The following is a 22,927-nucleotide window of genomic DNA, read 5'->3' as shown; positions in this document are numbered from 1 at the left end:
TAGAAGAAAATAATGGGTCCTTTGGCTCAACTTGTCCCTGCGACCAAGATGCCCCACCTAAGTTATTCGCATCTGCCCATGTATGGCACATATCCCTTCAAACCTTTCCGATCCATGTACTTGCCCATATGTCTTTTAACTGAAACCAATGGGCCACACACTGCAAAGTGTAGGAGGAGCAGTTTACTACTGATTATGGGTCAGCAAAAAGAAGCATATGTGTAAAACCCTGTGTACATCTGATAAATGGCTCCATGCTTCGCTGTTTGTTCAGGACGATTTAGAACCAACAGTTCAATCTGTGAGCTTTTGATGTGTTATTAATATTGGTTAGGAGGTTCTTTAGCAGGTCTGATTGTCTGAGAAATCACACTTCATTAGTCAGGCCGAGGGTTATTAACTGAAAAGAAGGGTCCCGACTTGAGATGTCGTCTATCCATGTCCTCCACATATGCTGCCTGACCTGCTGGGTTACTCCAGCACTTTGTTTTTAATGTTTACCTGAGCTAATCCATGCCAGACTCCAGACTGGTCACACTTGATTAACGATGCAGAAACAAGTCACAGTCTAGACCACCGTAGACTGTCGTCGTTCTAATGACTGTTGTTCTGTTTCTGCAGGGCTGACCTTGGAATTGGTGACTATAAGGTAGGTGGACTGGAAACAGTCTCTCTCCCTGCTCAAGACGTTTATACTGAACCCATTGACCGATTGCATTTCCAGTGTCCAGTCGGCCATAGAGTCACTGCAGTGTCCGAGCCCAGGAGCACCGCCCCGCAGCTGGGGAGGAAGGTCCTGGTGAATTCCAGTGGTTGGAAAACATCTACTGCCCTGGGTTTGCTCAGACATTTCCTGTAGGGACAGTCTGCTGCCACGTGTACTGGGCAGCCTGGTGTTCCTGTATCCATGCTGGGAGTTAACATCCCACTGAGTGGAAAGGCCCTGATGTAGGCAACCACCGGTGTTTAATCCTTCAGCTGTCTGCACTGAAAGTGTTGACCTCACTATCGCATTGGGGTCGAAAGTGTCCGGCCTCACGTGCACGCTCCCGGCCTCACGTGCACGCTCCCGGCTTCACGTGCACGCTCCCGGCCTCGCATGCACGCTCCCGGCCTCACGTGCACGCTCCCACTGTCACGTGTATACAGGCTAAATTAATAAACTGGGTAATTGTATGAACATCTCTTCCTTAATCAGCACCTGCATTTCCTCCTTGCCAAAATCCAGTCGCTGCCTTGTGTTGCCCAAACCGATCACAAACAAATGGGACTGCCATTAAACCATGGTCAGAGTGATCCTAGCCCTGACATTCCCTTTGTTTCAGGCAAATGCCGGGCTCCTTTCCTTTTATCCGGAGATGCTGCCTGACTCACTGAGTTATTCCAGCACTTTGTGACTATTTGCCGGGCATGACCTAGGCTGCCTAGACTCGGAACAGTTGCGATAAAAGCAAGTCCTCAGCTGTGCTGGAGATCAGTTTGAATTGAAGCCAGGTCTTGTGAATAATTCTGCTTATAATTATTACTCAAGTAATAAGTGAACTCAGCAGCAAATCTCCCGAGCCTGGCGAAGCTGCCAGCTTTGATTTAAAAACAATGTAGATGTGAGCACTGGTGTGTAAAGTGGAGACAGGCTGAATAATTTGCAGTATTGAGCTGTCAGCAACTGGCTACCAGCCGGCAACAAAGCACCACCGATCTGTGAATTAGCCAGAGCGAGGGCTCAGGGCATGGGGGTCAGTGTGGAGGACAAGAGGTGGGTGGCCGTGGCTGGACTGGGTGGCTGCAACAGCTTTGGAGCTGCTTCTGCTGCAGTAGTTGAGTGGTGAGATCCACATAGTGCAGGAGTGAAGAGTGTGTGTAGGCCGTAAATGTTTGCAGAATAGGAAACAGGAATTGCAGGAAGGAGAGTGAGCGATGGATGAATACCAGGGGTGTTTGGGACGTACTTTGGTGGTTGTTGTAGTTGGGACTGTTGCTATCTCCACCCACCATTGCCTGGGTGCAAAGGGGAAGGGAAAACCCCTACAATGCTCACATGCACGGCCAACCTTCACGTGGCAGAGAGTGTGGGTTAATCACTCATTCTCCCCTTTCTTTTTGTCTCTGTGCACACTCACACAAACACACGCTCACGTGTGCATGAGCATGCACTCACCCACGCACCCATACGGACACTCATGCGTGCACGCAAGTTTCACATGAGCAGGCACTCATTCATGCACACACGTGGGCGCACCCGCATGAGCGCTCACGACAGACACAGACTCACGCACACACTCGCACTCGCTTTCACACACACACTCGTACACGCTTGCAAGTCGAGTGCGTTGCAGGAATCTCGGGTTCTGACATGGAACTGGAATCCTGGTTGAGTTTCAATCAGACGTTACAGGGATCAGTCAGCTCAGCATAGGACAGTGATCAGGCACCTTCCTCGGGGCAGCGTGTGTCTGCATTGATCCCTTGGAGATGGCACATTTTATCTGGGGCACATTTCTGTGAACACAAACTTTTTCTCATGAGGCAGTGTGAGAGTTGTTTGTGTCAAAATAGACAATAGGTGCAGGAGTAGGCCATTCGGCCCATTGAGCCAGCACCGCCATTCAATGTGATCACGGCTGATCATCCAACATCAGTACCCCGTTCCTGCCTTCTCTCCATTTCCCTTAACTCCGCTATCCCCAACTCCGCTGTCACTGTTTGGTTTTTGCAGCAACTCCAGTTGTGAACGGAGCTTCACTCAGCCCTGTCTCGTCCCTTCGGGTCACTCATGGCGGCAGCACCTGTCGACGTGCCCCAGCGCAGACATTGTCTCGTCAGAGCCCGTAAACCCCACTGCTCGGCGGTCTGTTGCCAACCGATTGACCCATGAGATGTCCTCTTAAGAGGTTCTTATTTGACATGATGTTGCTGCAAAACCTCCTCACAGGACCTGTGATGGGGCATCATACTGTTGATACCTGGCCACTAATGGGATGCAGTAAGGGGGTTAGAAACTTGGGAAGGTGCAGCCCAGGTAGTCACCAGAGAATTCTTCCCCAGAGGCTCTTTGTCTGGCACAGTAATGGACTGCTGTGTTTTGGTGTTGCCACGTGTATCAGACTTTCAGTGAAAAGCTTTGTTTGTGTGCAAGTCAGGGAGAGCAGTTGGGGGACAGTATCAGGGGATATGGGGATAGTACCAAGGAGCGGGAAGTATGGGGACAGTATCAAGGGGTATGGGGGCAGTACTAGAGAGTGTGGGGACAGTATCCAGGAGTGGACTGCATGGGGACAGAGCCAGGGAGTGTACTAGAATTGGGACAGAGAAATGGAAAATTCACTGTATGTAATAACAGATCCCAGCAGCTAAACATTTACCTGCAGCTGTTGTAACTGATCTGCATGGTCTCATGGGCAAGTGGTGTTGGTTCTGAAATGAGGGCCTTTGACACCGAGGACCTCAGTTACAACAGCTGGCCATTCAGCCTATCAAAATCTTTCTGCCCCTGGCTTCCAGGTTGATTTTCTTTTGTTTTTCTTTCAGCCGCTGCAAAAGAAATATGTCCGGGTGTCGGAGGAGGCGACAATCCGGCACGTGGAAAAGTTTATCCGAAAGAAGCTGGAATTGGACCCCATGTATCAGGTAAGCTTCAAGTTGAACTGATTGGCAAGGGTCATTAGCTAAGCACGCGGGCGGGAAGGGCCATCAGTCTGGGATTCTGTTTGAGGGGTAGGGAGTGTCTAATGAGCTTCAGTGTTGTGGGGCATCGGAGGCTTTGAGTCATTCCGTGGTGGGCCAGAACAGCTTTTATTGAAGATATACACTGTAGTAACTAAGAGGGACAGGCAGCATCTCTGGAGACTTTTTGGTCAAGACCCTTCTTCGGACTAGTCAGGGGAAAGGGAAACGAGAGATAAGAGACGATGATGTAGAGAGATAAAGAACAATGAATGAAAGACATGTAAAAAACGATGATAAAGAAAACAAGCCATTGTTAGCTGTTTGTTGGGTGAAAACGAGAAGCTGGTGTGACTTGGATGGGGAAGGATGGAGAGAGAGGTTATGCCGGGGCTACTTAAAGTTTGTGAAATCAATATTCATACCACTGGGCTGTAAGCTGCCCAAGCGAAATATGAGATGCTGTTCCTCCAACTTGTGTTTAGCCTCACTCTGACAATGGAGGAGACCTAGTACAGAAAGGTCAGTGTGGGAATGGGAAGGAGAATTAACGTGTTTAGCAATCGGGAGATCAGGTCAGCAAAACGATCGGCCAGTCTATGTTTGGTCTCGCTAATGTATAAGAGTCTACATCTTGAATAACGGATACAGTAGATTAGGTTAAAGGAGGTGCAAGTGCAAGCCTTTATTGACTTGTCCACAAGAGTGGAAACAAGCTGTGGGATTCCCATATCGCTCTCAAATCCATTGACTCTCCACGGATTTGACTGTCCGACTGAGGAGTTCGTTAATTTTCAAGTTCAAGTGAGTTTATTGTCATGTGTCCCTGTATAGGACAATGAAATTCTTGCTTTGCTTAAGCACACAGAAAATAGTAGGCATTTACTACAAAACAGATAAATGTGTCCATATACCATGATATAAATATATACACACATGAATAAATAAACTGGTAGTGCAAATAACAGAAAGTGGTTGCTAATAATCAGAGTTTTGTCCGAGCCAGGTTTAATAGCCTGATGGCTGAGGGGAAGTAGCTATTCCTGAACCTGGTTGTTGCAGTCTTCAGGCTCCTGTACCTTCTACCTGAAGGTAGCAGGGAGATGAGTGTGTGGCCAGGATGGTGTGGGTCTTTGATGATACTGCCAGTCTTTTTGAGGCAGCGACTGCGATAAATCCCCTCGATGGAAGGAAGGTCAGAGCCGATGATGGACTGGGCAGTGTTTACTACTTTTTGTAGTCTTTTCCTCTCCAGGGCGCTCAAATTGCCGAACCAAGCCACGATGCAACCGGTCAGCATGCTCTCGACTGTGCACCTGTAGAAGTTAGAGAGAGTCTTCCTTGACAATCCGACTCTCCGTAATCTTCTCAGGAAGTAGAGGCGCTGATGAGCTTTTTTGATAATTGCATTAGTGTTCTCGGACCAGGAAAGATCTTCAGAGATGTGCATGCCCAGGAATTTGAAGTTCTTGACCCTTTCAACCATCGACCCGTTGATATAAATGGGGCTGTGGGTCCCCCTCCTACGCCTACCAAAGTCCACAATCAGTTCCTTGGTTTTGCTGGTGTTGAGGGCCAGGTTATTGCGCTGGCACCATATGGACAGTTGCTCGATCTCTCTTCTGTACTCTGACTCATCCCCATCAGTGATCAATTTTGGCTTTAACCCAATGATGGGGGGACTAGTCAGCAGTGTTCACTGTGGTGGGTGGGCTTCCATCATGTGGTTATGTGTTGGTCATTGTGAGTGTGTAGCAGTGCCACTCCTCTGTGCAGTCGGAGCATGATGCACCGCACTCCTACCTAGTGCCGTGTTGGTAGCTTTGGTGAGTCAGGAAGAGGTGGGTCCCTGCTGCAGGATCCCAATCCTCAAGCCTGCTCTGTGGATCACTTGTTGTCCCTGGTGGTGGGGATTCAGCAAAGGTAATGTCATCGAATGTCATGGGAAGCAATCAGGTGCTGTCTTGATGATGTTGCATGACGTTTACTTGCACCTACTTGTCCGAGGGTCAAGAGTATTTAATTGTCATAAGTACTGGCAACTGAACAATTAAAGTCTTACTTGTTGCACCTTGACAGGCCTGTAAATGCAATTACAAACAGAGAAATAATTTAATAACTAGAATACTAAGTATCATCATAGTGCCAACACTAAAGTCCGTAGTGCAACCAGAGTTGAGAGTGTTTAATTGTCATATGTACTGACAACAGAACAGTGGAAGTCGTACTTGCAGCAGCTTAAGACACAGTTCACAGAAGATCATAGTTGCTGAGGTTGGTGTTGTGTGGTGTTCTAGAACCTGATGGTTGCTGGAAGAAGCTGTGCTTGAACCTGGAGGTCATGGCTGCACTCAGGTGCAGGTGTGGTTCCTCACACAGGTGCAGACCTGTTTCCTCGCGCAGGTACAGGTGTGGTTCCTCGTGCAGGCGTGGTTCCTCGTGCAGGTACAGGTGTGGTTCCTCGTGCAGGCGTGGTTCCTCGCGCAGGTACAGGTGGTTCCTCGTGCAGGCGTGGTTCCTCACGCAGGTGCAGTGTGGTTCCTCGTGCAGGTACAGGTGTGGTTCCTCGTGCAGGTGTGGTTTCTCACTCAACCATGGTTTTGCATCATGTACTGATGCTCATGGCAGAGTGAGGGATTTGTCAGGCCTATAGTTGGTGGTAAACATTTCTGCCACTTAGACCCCCCCCTGCCACCTCCAACCCTGTCGATGCCCAGCCTGAACTACTGTTTATGCTCGTAATGCATCTGTTCTTCTTCTTACGTATGGCGTGCACAGCCTAAAGTTGTAGGACAATTTGTTCTATTTGATCTTATTTGATTGTGCACACCAGGTTGATTGCATTTGTCGAAACAAGGCGGACCACGTGAAGGTTGCAATCTCCCACCCCAGGCATCTGTTGATTTACTGTGTGCCATTCTGGGCACCCATTTGCAGGAAGGATGCAGAAAAGGGTCTTGCAAGGGCATGCACATGAATGTGGATGCAGAAGAGGGTCACCAGAATGCTGACTGGATTGGGGGGGTGTTTGCTGAAGGAGATGTTGGACAAACTTGGATTGTTTTCTCTTTGAAGGAAAACCTAATAGAAGTTTATAAAATCATGAGAGGCATAGGCAGGGTCGACAATCAGAACCTTTTTTCCCAGGGTGGAACTGCGAAAGACGAGAGGGCATGGCTTTAAGGTATGAGGGGGCATGTTGAAAGGACATGTGCAGGGCAAGTTTTTAAACACAGATGGTGGTGAGTGCCTGGAACCCGCTACCAGGGATGGAGGTAGTTATGACAATAGTGCTTAAGTGGCTTTTTGATCGGCAAATGGATATGCAGGGAATGGAGGGATATGGATTATGTGTCGGTAAATGGGATTAGTTTAATTTAACATGACGTTCATCACAGACATTGTGGTGTGCTTACTCACATTGTGAGTACGTACTCCTCATATTCCATCAGGATAATGCTTGCCTCATCTGTGGCAGAGCTTACCAACTTGTTCTGATGTTTGTGAGCAATTTGCAGTATCACCTGGGAGTCATCCTGGTTTAATGCCTGTGCTGGGAATGGGCTGCCGGCCTGCCTTCTCTCCTTCAAACAGTGGGCAGGATGCTGGGGGCATGGGGAGTGCCAGTGGGTGGGAGAGGGCTCCATCCCTCTCACTCTCCTTCCCTGTCAACTGAGGGAGCAGGTGGTGGTGCACTCCCTTGGTTACAGGAGTGTCTCTGACCCAGTCGAGAGCTGCTTCAGTCGGCACCATCTTTCACTGTAATTGAACAGGAGACAGTCGGATCCCCTGGGAAGTTGTGGGAGGAGGAGATGGCTGCCTAGAGCCTGAATGTATGCAGAGGCTGGGCGTCGCAGACTTGCACAAAGGAATTGATATAAACATCAGGTTCTGCCCTCTGGGATGAATCTACTTGTTTGTGATTCTTCTGAGGGAAGGATGGTTGTTTTCAGGGTGTGAGGCATCATATCTGCCTCCTTTACATTTATTTCATGCCTATTGTACATTCTTTTTAACTTCCCTCATTCTCACTTTGCTGTTTTCCTCGCACCTCACTCATCGCTTCCTTCATTTATTGTTTTATTCTCATTTCATTTTTTTCTTCTCTCTACTCTTGTAAAAAACATTTTATTTTTTTTAATTTTCCTCTCTCCCTGGCCCCCATTCTCTCCCTGTCCCACTAACACTCTCTTCCTTGCCATAAACACTCTCTCTCTCTCTCTCTCTCTCTCTCTCTCTCTCTCGCCTCTCTCTCTCTCTCTCTCTCTCTCGCTCTCGCTCTCGCTCTCGCTCTCTCGCTCTCTCGCTCTCTCGCTCTCTCGCTCTCTCTTTCTCTATGCCTTTCACTCTGTCTTGTTCTCTATCTCCCTCCCTCCCCCCCACTCTCTCTGATTTTCTCATTATGCACTGCACCACTTGTACTCTGGTTTATGCATCACGATGCCTACGGTTGTTAGTTACTGGTTCCCCATTGATCTCCAGGCGGCCTTTGTAGCCTCTGCTGCAAATGTGGATGGGTTTTGTAATTAGCTTTCGATCTTTCCTGGTGATTGAGTGCTGCCTCATCTGGTGACCTTTGTTGTTTTGCAGTTAGCTGCACAAATCACACGTCTGAAGACTGCTTCGAGCCCCAGAGAGCCTGGCAGCCCCAAGTGAGATGGAGGCAAAGGGACCATACATGGGGAGCAGTTACAATTGCTTCAATTAATAGGATGACAGGATGACAGGAAGGGGCTCTGAGGTGTGACAGTGTCTGCCAGGGAATGTCTGGTTGACAGTGAGCTTGTACTCCTTGGGACGACAGATGGCACAATGGGCTAAGTGTTCGGCTGGCGACCGGAAGGTGGCCGGTTCGAATCCCGCTTGGAGTGCATACTGTCGTTGTGTCCTTGGGCAAGACACTTCACCCACCTTTGCCTGTGTGTGAATGTGTGTGAGTGATTGGTGGTGGTCGGAGGGGCCGTAGGCGCAGAATGGCAGCCACGCTTCCGTCAGTCTGCCCCAGGGCAGCTGTGGCTACAGAAGTAGCTTACCACCACCGAGTGTGACTGAGGAGTGAATGAATAATGCGATGTAAAGCGCCTTGAGTATTAGAAAGGCGCTATATAAATCCCATCCATTATTATTATTATTACTCCCGGGTCAGCCACACTGTGTCCTTGCCACCCCCTGGCCTCCGCTGGTGACACCACATCTGCCAAACACTGTGGGAGATTCCAAACCTAAACCAGATATTGTAGCATTCAACCTCCTAACAATCTTTAAACTAGTGAAAGTCATTGGGCTACACCCAGAGACCAGAAACTGCTGCCAATACTCACCACTGCCCACTGCTTTCACTCGTGCCTCTACCTCATCCTCTTATTCCAATGTGTACTTGAATATTGGTTTGCACATCTTCAGTCTTACACCACTCTGCTGTTTTGCACTCGTATTTACAATTACTCTGTATGCACTGTTTACTCTTGTCAACTTCATGTGAATTTGGGATTCCATTCTGACTTGGTGAATGTATATGACAATTAACTGATCCGAATCTAATCTAACCATTTACCCATGAAGCGTATCCGGACTCATTCAGCTGCGACCACTAGAGTGAGGTCAGTGGGATCAGTCCCAACAACAAAGTAGTCTTTGAGCTGACTGGCACCCAGAGTGTGCAGACAACCTGCTAGTGAGAGAAGGGGAACACTACAGTGGATGAAGCTAGTGTTAGAATGAAGGAAGGTGCTTGATAACGTCAGTGCAGGACTTTGCTGCAGGCATCCTTCACTTTCCCCCATCACTGGGGGATAGAAGCTGGAGTCAGTGCAGAGGTCAGCTCTGGTTTGCTCCTCTGATAGAAACCCAAGTTGTTGCAGTATTAGCGGAGTGCCGCAATGGCAGTGTGGGTAGATCTTTGTAGGTTGGTTGAAGGGTTCTGGTGGGGGATTAGAGAGGCGTTTTGATATGGTGGGATCTGTCCATTTCAGGGAGTCCACGTGGAGAATTATTTCTCTGGTTTCCCCCATGCATGTTGGGATGTATCTGCCTGTCCCGTGTGACTGGGACAGCCTCCCCTTCCCCCCCCCCCCCCCCCCCATCATTGGGGTGGGCTGGACAGAAGCTGGAGACAGTGTAGAGGTCAGCACTGGCACTGCTCCACAGAGAGAAACCCAGGCTGTTGCAGTATCGAGCGAGTGCCACACTGTCAGAGTACCTTTCACCTGAGCCTGTTCTTTTTGGTTTCCGTTCATTGAGAAGTGTTTAACCAACGACAACGCTTTGTGTGACCAACAGGTGGACATCACCTGTGGGAACACGATCCTCGAGCACCACCACACCCTGCGGCACATTCGGCGGAGTGTCACCCACAGCAGCATCCGGGTGAGTGCTGGTCTGTACATCAGAGAGATTTCCCTTCATGGGAATGATGGTAAAGGTATGACTGGGGCTGTGTGTCCAGAACCAGTGTGAAGGGTGATTGTGGGTTTCTGTACAGTGAGTCCGTGGGGAAATTGATGCAGGGTTTTGTACCACGGGGAGGTTTTCAATTTTAGAGAAACAGCACGGAAACAGCTCCTTTGGCCCACAGAGTGTGCGCCGACCACCGATTCTCACACATTTACACTGCCCTACACACACTAGGGACGATTTACATTTATGCCAAGCCAATTAACCTACAATCCTGTGTGTCTTCCACTGTGTGAGGAAACCGAAGATCTTGGAGAAAACCCACGCAGGTCATGGGGAGAACGTACAGAGTCCATACAGAGAAGCACTCCTAGTCAGGATCAAACCCGGGTCTCTGGTGCTGGAAGGCAGTCGCTCTACCGCTGCACCACAGTGCCGCCCAATGTTATGCAATGGCTTGTTGCGTATAGCAGTGACTTGTTGCGAGAGGAGGATAAGGCCCAGTAGTGACTGAGTGTGAATGTAGTGTTGGGATTGTGTACTCCATGGCAACAGTCTCTGGGATTGTGCCCATTGTGGGAATTCCGGAGGGTGAGGTACAAGGCTGGGAGATCTCAGAACAGGGGCGGCAGCTCCAGTCTGAACAGCCTCGAGGAGCTGTGAGCCATGCGCAGTAGCAGAAGTGCATGCCCCGACATCGCAACCTCACAGTGCAGCATTTCTTTCGCTGCCGTAAAGTGGAATTGAGTCCGGTCCCATCAGAGTTCAGTCTGACCCAGTGATGAGACAGAGAGCCATGGGGCTGCTACTGACTGGCGCAGAAAGCCTGGTACTGACTGGCTCTGCACGAGTGCCAACAGCATGCTACCGATTGAGCAGGGTGATGCAAGGCCAAGAGATCAGATTAAAACTCCACACTTATGGCACATTTAATTGTGAATGGTGATGGACAATTTAGTTCATTGTCACGTGTACCGAGGTACATCAGTTCATAAGTTCCAGGAGCAGAATAAGGCAATTCGCCCATCAAGTCTGCTCCGCAATGTAATCGTGGCTGATCTATCTTTCCTTCTCAACCCCATTCTCCTGCTTTTGCCCCATAACCCGACACCCTTATTAATTAAGAATCTGTCAATCTCCGCCTTAAAAATATCCATTGGTTTGGCCTCCACAGCTGTCTGTGACAATGAATTCCACAGATTCGCCACCCTCTGACTAAAGAAAGTTCTTCTCATCTTCTTTCTAACGATATATCCTTTTATTCTGAGGCTTTGGCCTCTGGTCCTTGACTCTCCTACCAGTGGAAACATCATTTCCAAATTCACTCTATCCTGGCCTTTCACTATTTGACTACAGTGCCCTCCATAATGTTTGGGACAAAGACCCATCATTAATTTATTTTCCTTTGAGATTTGTAATAGAAAAAAATCACATGTTAAAGTGCACATTGTCAGATTTTATTAAAGGCCATTTTTATACATTTTGGTTTCATCATGTAGAAAATACAGCTGTGTTTATACATAGTCCCCCCATTTCAGGGCACCATAATGTCTGGGACACATGTCTTCACAGGCGTTTGTAATTGCTCAGGTGTGTTTAAGTGATTCCTCAATGCAGGTATAAGAGAGCTCTCAGCATCTAGTCTTTCCTCCAGTCTTTCCATCACCTTTGGAAACTTTTATTGCTGTTTATCAACATGAGGACCAAAGTTGTGTCAATGAAAGTCAAATAAGCCATTATGAGACTGTGAAACAAAGAATAAAAGTGTTAGTGTCATTAGCCAAACATTAGGCTTACCAAAATCAGCTGTTTGGAACATCATTAAGAAGAAAGAGAACACTGGTGAGCTTACTAATCGCAAAGGCACTGGCAGGCCAAGGTAAACCTCCACAACTGATGACTGAAATAATCTCTCTATAATAAAGAACATTTCCCAAACACCTGTTCGACAGATCAGAAACACTCTTCAGTAGTCAGGTGTGAATTTGTCAATGACCACTGCCCGCTGAAGACTTCATGAACAGAAATACAGAGGCTACACTGCAAGAAGCCGCAACTGGTTAGCCGCAAAAATAGCATGGCCAGGTTAGTTTTCCAAGAAGTACTTAAAAGAGCAACCACAGTTCTGGGAAAAGGACTTGTGGGCAGATGAGACCAAGGTTAACTTATATCAGAGTGATGGCAAGAGCAAAGTATAGAGGAGAGAAGGAACTGCCCAAGATCCAAAGCATACCACCTCATCTGTGAAACACTGAAGGTACTGCTGAAGGTACTGCCTCACTTATTTTCATTGATGATACAACTGCTGATGGTAGTAGCATAATGAATTCTGAAGTATAGACACATCCTATCTGCTCAATTTCAAACAAATGCCTCAAAACTCATGGTTCATTCTACAGCAAAACAATGATCCAAACATACTGCTAAAGCAACAAAGAAATCTTTCAAAGCTAAAAATTGGTCAATTCTTGAGTGGCCAAGTCAATCACCTGATCTGAACCCAATTGAGCATGCCTTGTATATGCTGAAGAGAAAATTGAAGGGAACTATCTGTAGATCAGTATTGCTGATTGCCAGGCCATCCGTGATTGATGATATCAGCAATACTGTTTGTTCTACACTCGCCCCCACAACAAGCATAAGCTAAAGATGTCTGCAATACAGGCCTGGCAGAGCATCACCAGGAATGACACCCAGCAACTGGTGATGTCCATGAATCGCAGACTTCAAGCAGTCATCGCATGCAAAGGATATGCAACAAAATACTAAACATGACTGCTTTAATTTACATGACATTGCTGTGTCCCAAACATTATGGTACCCTGAAATGGGGGGACTACGTATAAACACTGCTGTAATTTCTACATAGCGAAACCAAATTGTATAAAAATGGCCTTTATTAAAATCTGACAATGTGCACTTTAAACACATGTGATTGTTTTCAATTACAAATCTCAAATTGTGGAGTACAGATGCAATTAAATAAATGATGGGTCTTTGTCCCAAACATTATGGAGGGCACTGTACATAGTGAAAAGCCTTTTTGTTGCGTGGTATCCAGTCAGTATAAAAACTATACATGATTACACTCAAGCCGTCCACAGTGTACTGATACAGGATAAAGGGAGATATCTAATGGGAGAAGGCGACCGCCAGGATATTTCAATTCTCTGGGGCCCAATGTGAGCTAAAGGCAAGGCTGAAGCGTGGTCAGCCATGTTCGGCCTGAAGTGCTGAGTGGATGATCCATTGTGGTTCCCCGAGGTCCACACGGGCACAGAGGCCAGCCTTCGTGCAATTTACTTGTAACATGTGCTGTTGTGAAATAGCTGAGTGCACGATACACTTCAGACTGGTACAATGTCTCTGCTGTGCTACTGGTGATCTGCACTCCAGAACTGACCACATCTCTAGCATCCACGCTGTATGAACTTGCCCTGGTCTGTCTTGTCTACCAACAGATCCAATCGCCACTCTCAATTATCGGCATGGTGGCTGAACCTGTTACCGCCAGGACTGTCAAACGGCAGATGCTCGTTGATGACTCCCCAATCACAAGTTATCATGACATGGCAGTATCTTGTATCCTGCAACTCCCTCCTCAACAGCACTCCGGGGACACCTTACCCCAGGACTGCCGAGGTTCTGGAAGCCGGTGGTGAGCCATTTTACCAGAGGCAGTGGGACGGGCAGGGAGTGCTGATCAGCTGCGTGGCCACCCCACTATCCCCTGAATGGATAAAGTGTTTCTCTGGAAGGCAGCTGGGTGTGACAGGCTGCTCTGCTGCTGCTGACAGCACCGTTTCACCAGGTGTTGCAGAGGGTGCAGCGAGGCTGTGCTTGTAGCTAACCCTCTTGAAATAGCCCACTTCATCCCACCGTGACTGTAAAGTGGTAAGGGCAGTTCCCGGCAGCTGCCCCATCATTATGGATGTGTTGTGAGTGTTCTGTGAGTGACGTTTTATAACTCACTAAATGCTGCTACTCTGTGATCTATGGCGGATCTTTAGAAAGGTCAATAGCTCGTGCAGTTGCCAAGGAAACTGCCTCCTATGGGCTGACTGATAAATTCAAGATGCGTTTAGTTCTTATTTCCACTGAATCTGATTAGAGGTTGACCTGTCCTTGGCCCTTTGATGAAGGATGTCTGCAGGGAGAGGTGGTCACTGTAGTGACTGCTCTAAGGATCTACTGATTTAACTTATTATCAGGCAATGAATCTATTTATTCACACTGTTTCACCGTTCCCGTGCAGCAGTACTGTTCAGAGTGTAGATAAAAATCCTTCTTAATTAGAAACTTAAAAGGAACTACTTATCAGCGCTCACTCTTTGAAAGTGTAATTTGTCGCCTGTTCCAACCGTTTTATCTCCCTGTATTTCCCGTGTGCAAATACTTGTTCCATACCTTTCTTGGGCAGTGCATTCCATCTCATATCTTGCATTTATTTAAAGAAAAGTATTTGCCTGCCTGCTCTCTGACCCTGCTGCTGATTGCTTTCATTTTGTGTCCTCTGGACACCGAGACTCCTGCCACTGGAAGCAGTTTCTCATTTATCAAACGCGTCATCGATTAGAAGTGTTACATTGCTGTTGTGACAGCAGTCTCTCACCCCACACCCAGTCTTTATCCCTCTTGCCTTTTCTAAAATGCTTGTCCTTGCCCACCCTCCCACTGGTTGTTACGATCCACTAATGCCCTGGGAATAGGTGGATGGTTGGGGGGGGGGGGGGGAAGGAATAAGGTGCATGCTTTGCCCGTGCTTCAGTCTGCACCCTCCTTGTCTCCAAGGGAAGTTCATTGCTCCTCCCTGGCTCCGACAGTAGAACGTGGTTTCTCACGACCTTCAATGCAGCAGAGCCAATCTGAGAAGTACATTGTACGGAAACAAAAGGCAGACATGAAGCGCTGGAGTAACTCAGTGGGTCAGGCAGCATCTCTGGAGAAAAGGGATGGGTGACATTTTGAGTTGGGACCCTACTTCAGACTGGGGACAGGAACAGCCCACCGAACTTCCCAGGGGAATGCCACTGGAGTAGAGCATCGCTTGAGTTTTTCTGCTTTTGATGTCTGGAGGTCTGTCTTTCCAATGCACAACTGGAGGGAACCCACGCCAAGAACATACTTAATCTCCCTCCCATTCTCAGGAGATCTAGTTAAGGTTCAAATCCACAAGGAAGTTGAGTGTTGTTGATCAGATGGAGTGAGAATGTCAACAGTCTGTGTCCTTATGGTGGACCTCAGCATTTTCACATTCTTCATCTGAAATAGAGAGCAGGTTAATCCTCCAAGTGAACGGCATGTAACCTGCCATTATTATTCCTCCGTTCCTCATCACCTTCTTCCTTCCTCGGGCGTCCGCTGGTATCTGCAGCAACAGTCGGTGGACTTCCCTGTGGGGAGACGCTGGCCACACGGGATCTGCCCCTTTGAAAGCACCTCACTGCCTCCTGATTCTCTTCTCACCCAGTCTCTCAGGGTCAGGGATCACTTGTTTCCACTCGTCAAAGAGCACGGACACAGGCCCTTCGGCTCAACTCATGCATGCTGACTCTAAGCTTTCCTGTCCATGTCCCTATCCAAATGTTGTTATTGAACCTGCCGTTACCACCGGCTCTGGCAGTCACCATCTGAGTCAAAAAGTTGCCCCTCAGATTACTGTTAAATCTGTTCCCTCTCACCTTCAACCTATATCCTCCGGGATTCTCGTTTCCCCTACCCAAGGAACCTAGCCTCTGGTTCCCTACGTCAGCGTTCCTTCACGTGCCTTGTCTTGTCTCAACACTTGTTAATGAAGTTTCTGTCACTGCAGGTGGATGCAGTGGTTGTAATTCGGCCATGATTGATAGCTTTTCAGCTCAATAGGCTTGAGGGTCAGGTGGCCTGGAACGAAGCCAGTGGCCTGGCTCAAGTGAGCTGGGCTCGAGGGGGCCAGGTGGCCAGGATATAGGGGCTGGAGGTCTGGGCTCGAGGGGCCGAATGGCCTGGCTCGAGGGGCAAGGGGCTTGTTATTCCTGGGCCATATCCATGAATTGGAATGAGAGATTTTATTCCTTTAAAGGGCATGAATAAACACCACCTGTGGTTGTTGGGATTCAGGAACAGCTTCTTCCAGCTGTTATCAGACGACTGAACGGTCTGCCCAGAAGCTGGGGTGTAGTCCCGATCTCCCAACCTACCTCATTGCGGCGCTTGCACTTTCTCTATAACTAACACTTTCGTGTTGTAACATATATATTCCGCACTCTGGTATTTTTCTCAGTGCACTATCTGTTGTACGTGTGTACGGTTTGATTGTACTTATGCAGAGTACGATTTGACTGGATAGCACGCAGACAAAAGCTTTTCACCGTACCTCAGTACATGTGACAGTAATAAACCAAAGCCAATATTAGTGCCCATAATTCCATGATCTCCGTGCTGGCTTCGGTACGGTGATTATTTAAAATGTGTCTCAGTGGTTGTAAGCAGTGAGAGCACCTCTATGGAGTGTGACTGTGAAGGGAAGGGAGAGAGAGAGAGAGTGTGAGGTGTGGCGTACTCGGGGATTGAGCTGTGATTTACTGCTCCCCAGAGGGTGCTTTACATTTTACCACACTGCGGCAAGGTTAGCAGGCACTTAAATCTGTTCTCGATGGAGGGTGGGTGGAACTCTTGGAATGAACAGCTCCTGTTCTTCTGAGATAAACCTGATGCAGGGTTTTATGTTTAACATTAATCAGAAGATTATTGGTAAACAGAATAATTGCCGGAAACCATCTCAGGTCTGAACCAGTTTTGCAGGCAGAAATTGATGGCCATTTGTCATGAAGCAGACCTCCACCCGCAGATAAAAGCAGTGTAACATCAGTAACGGGCTGCCTTACACCAGCCGAGTGTAGAGTCACTGTAACACGCCGCTCTACTCGACTCAGCAATCCCTGCCTTTTCCAGTGCAGATTAATTATGTGATCACATGCTGTAAAGAAGCAAAAAGCACATCTTCCATAAATCACACTTGCCTTGGAGGTGCGAGGAGATGAGTGTGAAATCGCCAAGCAGCCTTGTGGCTTGTGAATGTAGATGCAATAATGTAGATCTCTATCTGTGTGTAGTTCTGGTCATCCAGCTATAGGAACAATATCATTAAAGTGGAAAGGGAGCAGAAGAGATTCACCAGGGTGTTACCTGGGCTTGCAGGCTTGAGTTATGGGGCGAGGCTGGTTTGATATGGAATTAATTCTAAACATGGGAGGACTGTTCAAAAGTGTGGAAGAAGCTGTTCTTGAACCTGCTGTTACGTGCTTTTGAGGTTTGGCGTTTGCTGGATGGGAGAGGAGTGAATAGAGAATGACCAGGGTGTGAGTGGTCCTCGATTATGTTAGCCGCTTTTCTGGAGGCATGGTGGTGTAGATTAAGTCAATGGTGGGGAGTCTTGTCTGTGAGATGAACGGCTACATCTACACTCTCTACGATTTCTTGGGGTCTTGGGCAGAGCTGCTGGCAAACCAAGCTGTGATGCAACCCGAGAGGTTTCCTCCGATGCATCTGGAGAAATTGGTAAGAGTTGCTGGAGACGTGCGGAACCCCTCAGTCCCTGAGTAAATAGAGCTTCCTTGGCTGCAGCGTCAATGTGGTTGGACCTGAACAAACTGGCCACTCCTCTCTGCACCCCAGTCATTAGCACAGCAAGGGACTGTCTCTGGGAGGTGTCCCCTCCCTGTGGGGCGGACCTGGTGAGGGGAGCTCTGAGAGGCTGTGAGTGACAAGGGCTCCTATGGCTCTGCCCAGTTGTAATGAGCATGGCTCTGTGAGGGTGGCACAGTGGTGCAGCTGATAGAGCAGCATCTCAGTGCATCAGAGACCCGTATTCGATCCTGACCTTGGGGTGCTTTTGGTGTGACCGTGTGGGTTTTCCCCCAGGTGCTCCGGTTTCCTCCCACATCCCAAAGACGTGCTGGTTTGTAGGTTAATTAGCCTCTGTAATTCGCCCCGCGTGTGTAGGGAGTGGTTGAGGAAGTGGAAAAACGTAGAACTAGTGTGAATGTGTGATCGACAGTCGGCACAGGCACAGTGGGCCGAGGGGCTTGTTTCCACACTGTATCACACTAAACATGCGGGACGACATCGCTGCAAGTTGTAGTGCTGGGAGAACGGGCTGAGGGCCTCTGGCAAATACATTTCTCTTTGCTGTTTCAGGACGGACTACTTATTCTGCACTACGGGCTCGTGCGATCCCAGAAGTGACGGCGGCTGCAGTCCAGCGGTGGTGGCACCAGAGCTGCTGGCACCACCGCCAGATGTGACATGGAGGTCACCGTGACGAGAGACTGTGATCCAGTGTGCCAGAACCTGGAGCTTGCTGCTCCAGGACTGTGTCCCGCCCGGGATGTGCAGGGATCAGACATCCACTCGCACTGCATTTAGGATTTGGCCATTGGCTCCGGGAGTCCTCTCTGGTGTGCCCAGGGATTGCACTGCACTCAGGAACTGGTGGCTCCGGGAATCTGCTCAGGCGTGCCCAGGGATCGGACATCGTCTCGGAGTACGTTCAGGATCTGGTGATTGGCCTTCGGCATGAATCCGGGACGGTTGGCTGCAGGCGGATCCTCGGCTGGATTGGAGCGGTGAGTTGGAGCGTGTTACAGCACTCTCTGAGCAACCTCACCCACCCCTGTTGCCAATTATACTCCCCCCCCCCCCCACATCCGGTCAGCACACAGTGGATCATATGTGACCTGCGTGTCACCCACACACACCCTCACTGAGTCAACTGTAACAGCACACTTCCTGGGACTGACTGCTGACTGGGCTGAAGGAGGGGGCAATTCCTGGGACTGACTGGGGGAGAGGCCGAGGGGTCACTCCCTAGGAACTGACCGGTGGTGGGACGGGTAGAGTGATGATTATCCTTTGTGACTATTGTCAGCATTCAATCTTTGCCTTTGTACAGGCTGTTTTGCTGTTTTGTTTTCCTTAAATGTTCAGCAGACTTTTAAAATATTTTTCTCCAGTTTGTAAAATTCTTTGCTGATTAATAAAATTTGGAATGAAGTAGTTTACTATAGAAAATTTGAAGGTTTTTATTTAATTTGAAGAAATGTATTAAAGTGTTCTGTTCGGTGCAGACAATCCTACCCCTACACGTCATCCCATCGCACTGCCTGAGCAGGAGCAGCGAACAAAGTCTGGAGATCGAACAAAGTTGCCTCTGCGTTGTTCAATGGACACCTCTGGGGACATCCTGTACTGGTGCAGTTCTGGAAGTGTTATCCAGATGGTTTACTATGGAACTGTGTGCACAGGCAGCCACAATGATTGACAGCCTCAAGATCTCCTGATGATCAGTGGGGCTTGCTAAAATGGGCGGCACGGTGGCGCAGCAGTAGAATTGCTGCCTTACAGTGCCTGCAGCACGGGAGACCCGGGTTCAATCCCGATTGCGGGTGCTGTCTGTTCAGAGTTTTACGTTCTCCCCGTGATCTGCCTGGGTATTCTCCGAGACCTCCGAGTGTTAATGTGTGGGGATCGCTAGTTGGTGCGGACTCGGTGAGCCGAAAGGCCTGTTCCTGCACTGTTTCTCTAAACTAAAACTAAACTAAAACAAGCTAGGAAAACAGAGGTCCTGTCCGTGACGAGGTCAGCACAGGGAACAGTGGGTCCCTTAAATGGCTGTGGTCACTTGCTGCATGAGCTAGACTGGGACTAACAGCTCACTGGGACTAATGGCACATGCATGGGCCCTAGCTATGCCTGCCTCTTTGTAGGGTATGTCGAACAATCCTTGCTCGAGACATACCGTGGCCCTATCCCCGAACTCTACCTCCGCTACATCGACGACTCACTGACTTCATCCATTTCACCACTAACTTCCATCCGGCACTCAAATACACCTGGACCATTTCCGACATTTCCCTACCATTTCTTGACCTCACTATCTCCATCGCAGGTGATAGACTCCTGACTGACATCCATTATAAACCCATTGACTCCCATGGCTATCTGGACTACACTTCTTCCCACCCTGCTTCCTGTAAGGACTCCATCCCAATTCCTCCGTCTACGCCACATCTGCACCCAGGATGAGGTATTCCACACCAGGACATCGGAGATGTCCAAATTCTTCAGGGAACGGGGGTTCCCCTCTTCTACCATAGATGAGGCTCTCACCCGGGTCTCTTCTATACCCTGTGACCCTATTCTCACTCCCCATCCCCCCACTCATAACAAGGGCAGAGTCCCCCTTGTCCTCACCTTCCATCCGACTAGCCGTCACGAACAAATGATCCTCCGTCATTTTCGCCACCTCCAACGTGACCCCACCACTCGCCACATCTTCCCATCTCCTCCCCTGTCTGCTTTCCGCAGAGACCGCTCCCTCCGTAACTCTCTGGTCAATTTGTCCCTTCCCACCCGAACCACCCCCTCTCCGGGCACTTTCCCTTGCAACCGCAAGAAATGCTACACTTGTCGCTTTACCTCCCCCCTTGACTCCATTCAAGGACCCAAGCAGTATTTCCAGGTGTGGCAGAGGTTCACCTGCACCTCCTCCAACCTCATCTATTGCATCCGTTGCTCTGGATGTCAGCTGCTCTACATCGGTGAGACCAAGCGTAGGCTTGGCGATTGCTTCGCCGAACACCTCCGCTCGGTTCGCAATAACCAACCTGATCTCCCGGTGGCTCAGCACTTCAACTCCCCCTCCCATTCCGAATCCGACCTTTCTGTCCTCGGCCCCCTCCATGGACAAAGTGAGGACCACCGTAAATTGGAGGAGCAGCACCTCATATTTTGCTTGGGCAGTTTCCACCCCAGCGGTATGAACATTGACTTCTCTAATTTCAGGTAGTCCTTACTTTCTCCTCCCCTTCTCAGCTCTCCCTCAGCCCACTGGCTCCTCCTTACTTCTTCCCCCCACCCTCACATCAGTCTGAAGAAGGGTTTTGGCCCGAAACGTAGCCTATTTCCTTCGCTCCATAGATGCTGCCTCACCCGCTGAGTTTCTCCAGCATTTTTGTCTACCTTCGATTTTCCAGCATCTGCAGTTCCTTCTTAATCACATGATCAGAGTGTTCATATTGAGAACTAAATCCAATCCTGTTGATACATTGCCTGTCCTGCTGAGTTACTCCAGCATTTTGTGTCTCTGCTGATGCACAAGTTTGGACCAAAGCCCCTGAGGGATGTCTGAGACCCAGTTAAAGTTTATATTTAGCCTGAGAAGAAAATTGAATGAAACATTCGTAGACAGTGAAAGATTTCTGAGGCACAACTCCACAGGTTCCCGATGCAAATCGATGCTCAGTGATTTCAGGGTTGCGTTTCAGTGATGGTGAACAGAGTTGGCAGCATGACCTTCTGGCTGTGTGGAGAGAGCTATAAACAGATCAGTGGTGAGATGGCCGTCTACCTCTGTCAATGCTCCTGTCTGTAACCCGCTCCAGGAGACATCCCAGACAGACGCTCATCAGCTGCCCTGCAAAACCCAGGCTTCATCATTCCACACGACTGCTCCTCCTGCCTCGCTCCGCGCTGGGTCACAAGGTGAGAGAAAGTTTTGGATAACTATGTACGGCAAGTATTACCCATCCCCAATTACAGGTGCCGTTGAGTATTTAGTCAGGACATTGAGGCTGGGCAATGGTGGTTAGACCCTTCCATCATGGCAATGGTCATTGGGAATATTGGTCTGGGCTGGAATGATCTGCTGGGAATGTTGGACTGAATTTTGGGCCGAGTCAGTGTCCTGCTGGGAAGGTGGTCTGGACAGGCTTAACCAGAAACATATTGATCTTATGTTCAAATTAATTTGATGACACAAAGGACACAAAGAGCTGGAATAACATGAAAAAGGACACAAAGAGCTGGAATAACTCAGCGGATCAGGCAGCATCTCTAGAGAACTCTGAAAGTTGTCTGGAGAACTGTGGCTGAGACTCCACAGCGCTGCGAGGTGGAGAACTCCGAGGTTGGTGTCATGTTTGTCAGAGACGTTGAGGGTGGAAGAGCCTCTACTGTTCCGTGGCTCCTGATGATAAACTCGACAGCCAGAGGAAGCTTCAGCCGCTTTCCCATCTCCACCTGCTGCGCGCTTTACTCGTCTGTGTTTCAGTGAGCTCACCGCTCTTGCCTAGACACCCGGTCTCTCCCTGTAGCACGGACCTGTCGTCTCAAGAACCAGTCTGGTGAACCTTCACTCTGCTCCTGCTGCACCAAGCGTAGCTGCCTTTCGGTAAGTGCTCAGTACTCGTGTGTGTGATCCCACCAAGGTCCTTTATAGTTGTAGTGTGATGCTGTTGCTCTTGTACCCAATCTCTTGCAGTAACGGCCAATGTACCATATGTGGAGCAAACGTTTGGGGTCAGGACTCTTCAGTCTGAAGAAGGGGCCCATTCTAAATCGTTGTCTGCCCATTTCCTGCAAAAAATGCTGCATGACCCACTGTGTTCCTCCAGCACTTTGTGCTTTGCTCAGGATTCCAGCATCTGCAGTCTTGTGTCTCCAACAGACCATGTGTTTTTCCTATTTGCTTGTTGCCTCACTTGTTGTAGCAAGCACCAGAATCGCGGTTTACAACCAATTCAGCTTGTTGCACATTAGAAAAGCTAAGGCTTCCAGGAATGAGGAATCATGCACCAGTGAGACTGGAGGCTGAAGTTGTTCCCCTTGGAGCTGGGCAGGATCGTTGGAGCACAGGAGGCCAAGGGGTAACCTTATAGAGGTGTTGATGCAGAAACGGTGGGTAAGCATAGGAAGGGAATAAGGATGGGAGATGAAATGAACATCAGGGAGGCACCTCAGTGGAGGAAACTCAGGTTTAAAATAGACACAGAGTGCTGGAGTAACTCAGCAGGTCAGGCAGCACCTCTGGAGATATGGGCAGGTGATGTTA

General features: G+C 48.9%; 1 protein-coding gene across 7 annotated transcripts in view; it reads left to right on the top strand.

Moving 5' to 3' along the window:
- The window catches only part of pcgf6 (polycomb group ring finger 6), a 38,514-nt gene extending 19,407 nt beyond the window's left edge, over positions 1-19,107 (top strand). The window contains exons 7-10 of one of the 7 annotated variants that reach the window (XM_033034222.1): positions 622-649; positions 3,529-3,632; positions 9,942-10,084; positions 18,235-19,107. In XM_033034222.1, the coding sequence (XP_032890113.1) occupies positions 622-649; positions 3,529-3,632; positions 9,942-10,084; positions 18,235-18,341 (382 nt within the window). In that variant the 3' untranslated portion in view covers positions 18,342-19,107. The remainder of the gene's footprint in view (positions 1-621; positions 650-3,528; positions 3,633-9,941; positions 10,085-18,234) is intronic. The other 6 variants (XM_033034223.1, XM_033034226.1, XM_033034227.1 and 3 more) reach the window with 6 other exon arrangements.
- Positions 19,108-22,927: the final 3,820 nt, after the last annotated feature.

This window comes from Amblyraja radiata, chromosome 15, assembly GCF_010909765.2.
Source record: "Amblyraja radiata isolate CabotCenter1 chromosome 15, sAmbRad1.1.pri, whole genome shotgun sequence".
Taxonomy (NCBI): domain Eukaryota; kingdom Metazoa; phylum Chordata; class Chondrichthyes; order Rajiformes; family Rajidae; genus Amblyraja; species Amblyraja radiata.
Note: the sequence above shows the minus strand (reverse complement) of the source record. Positions and strands in the feature narration are given on the sequence as shown.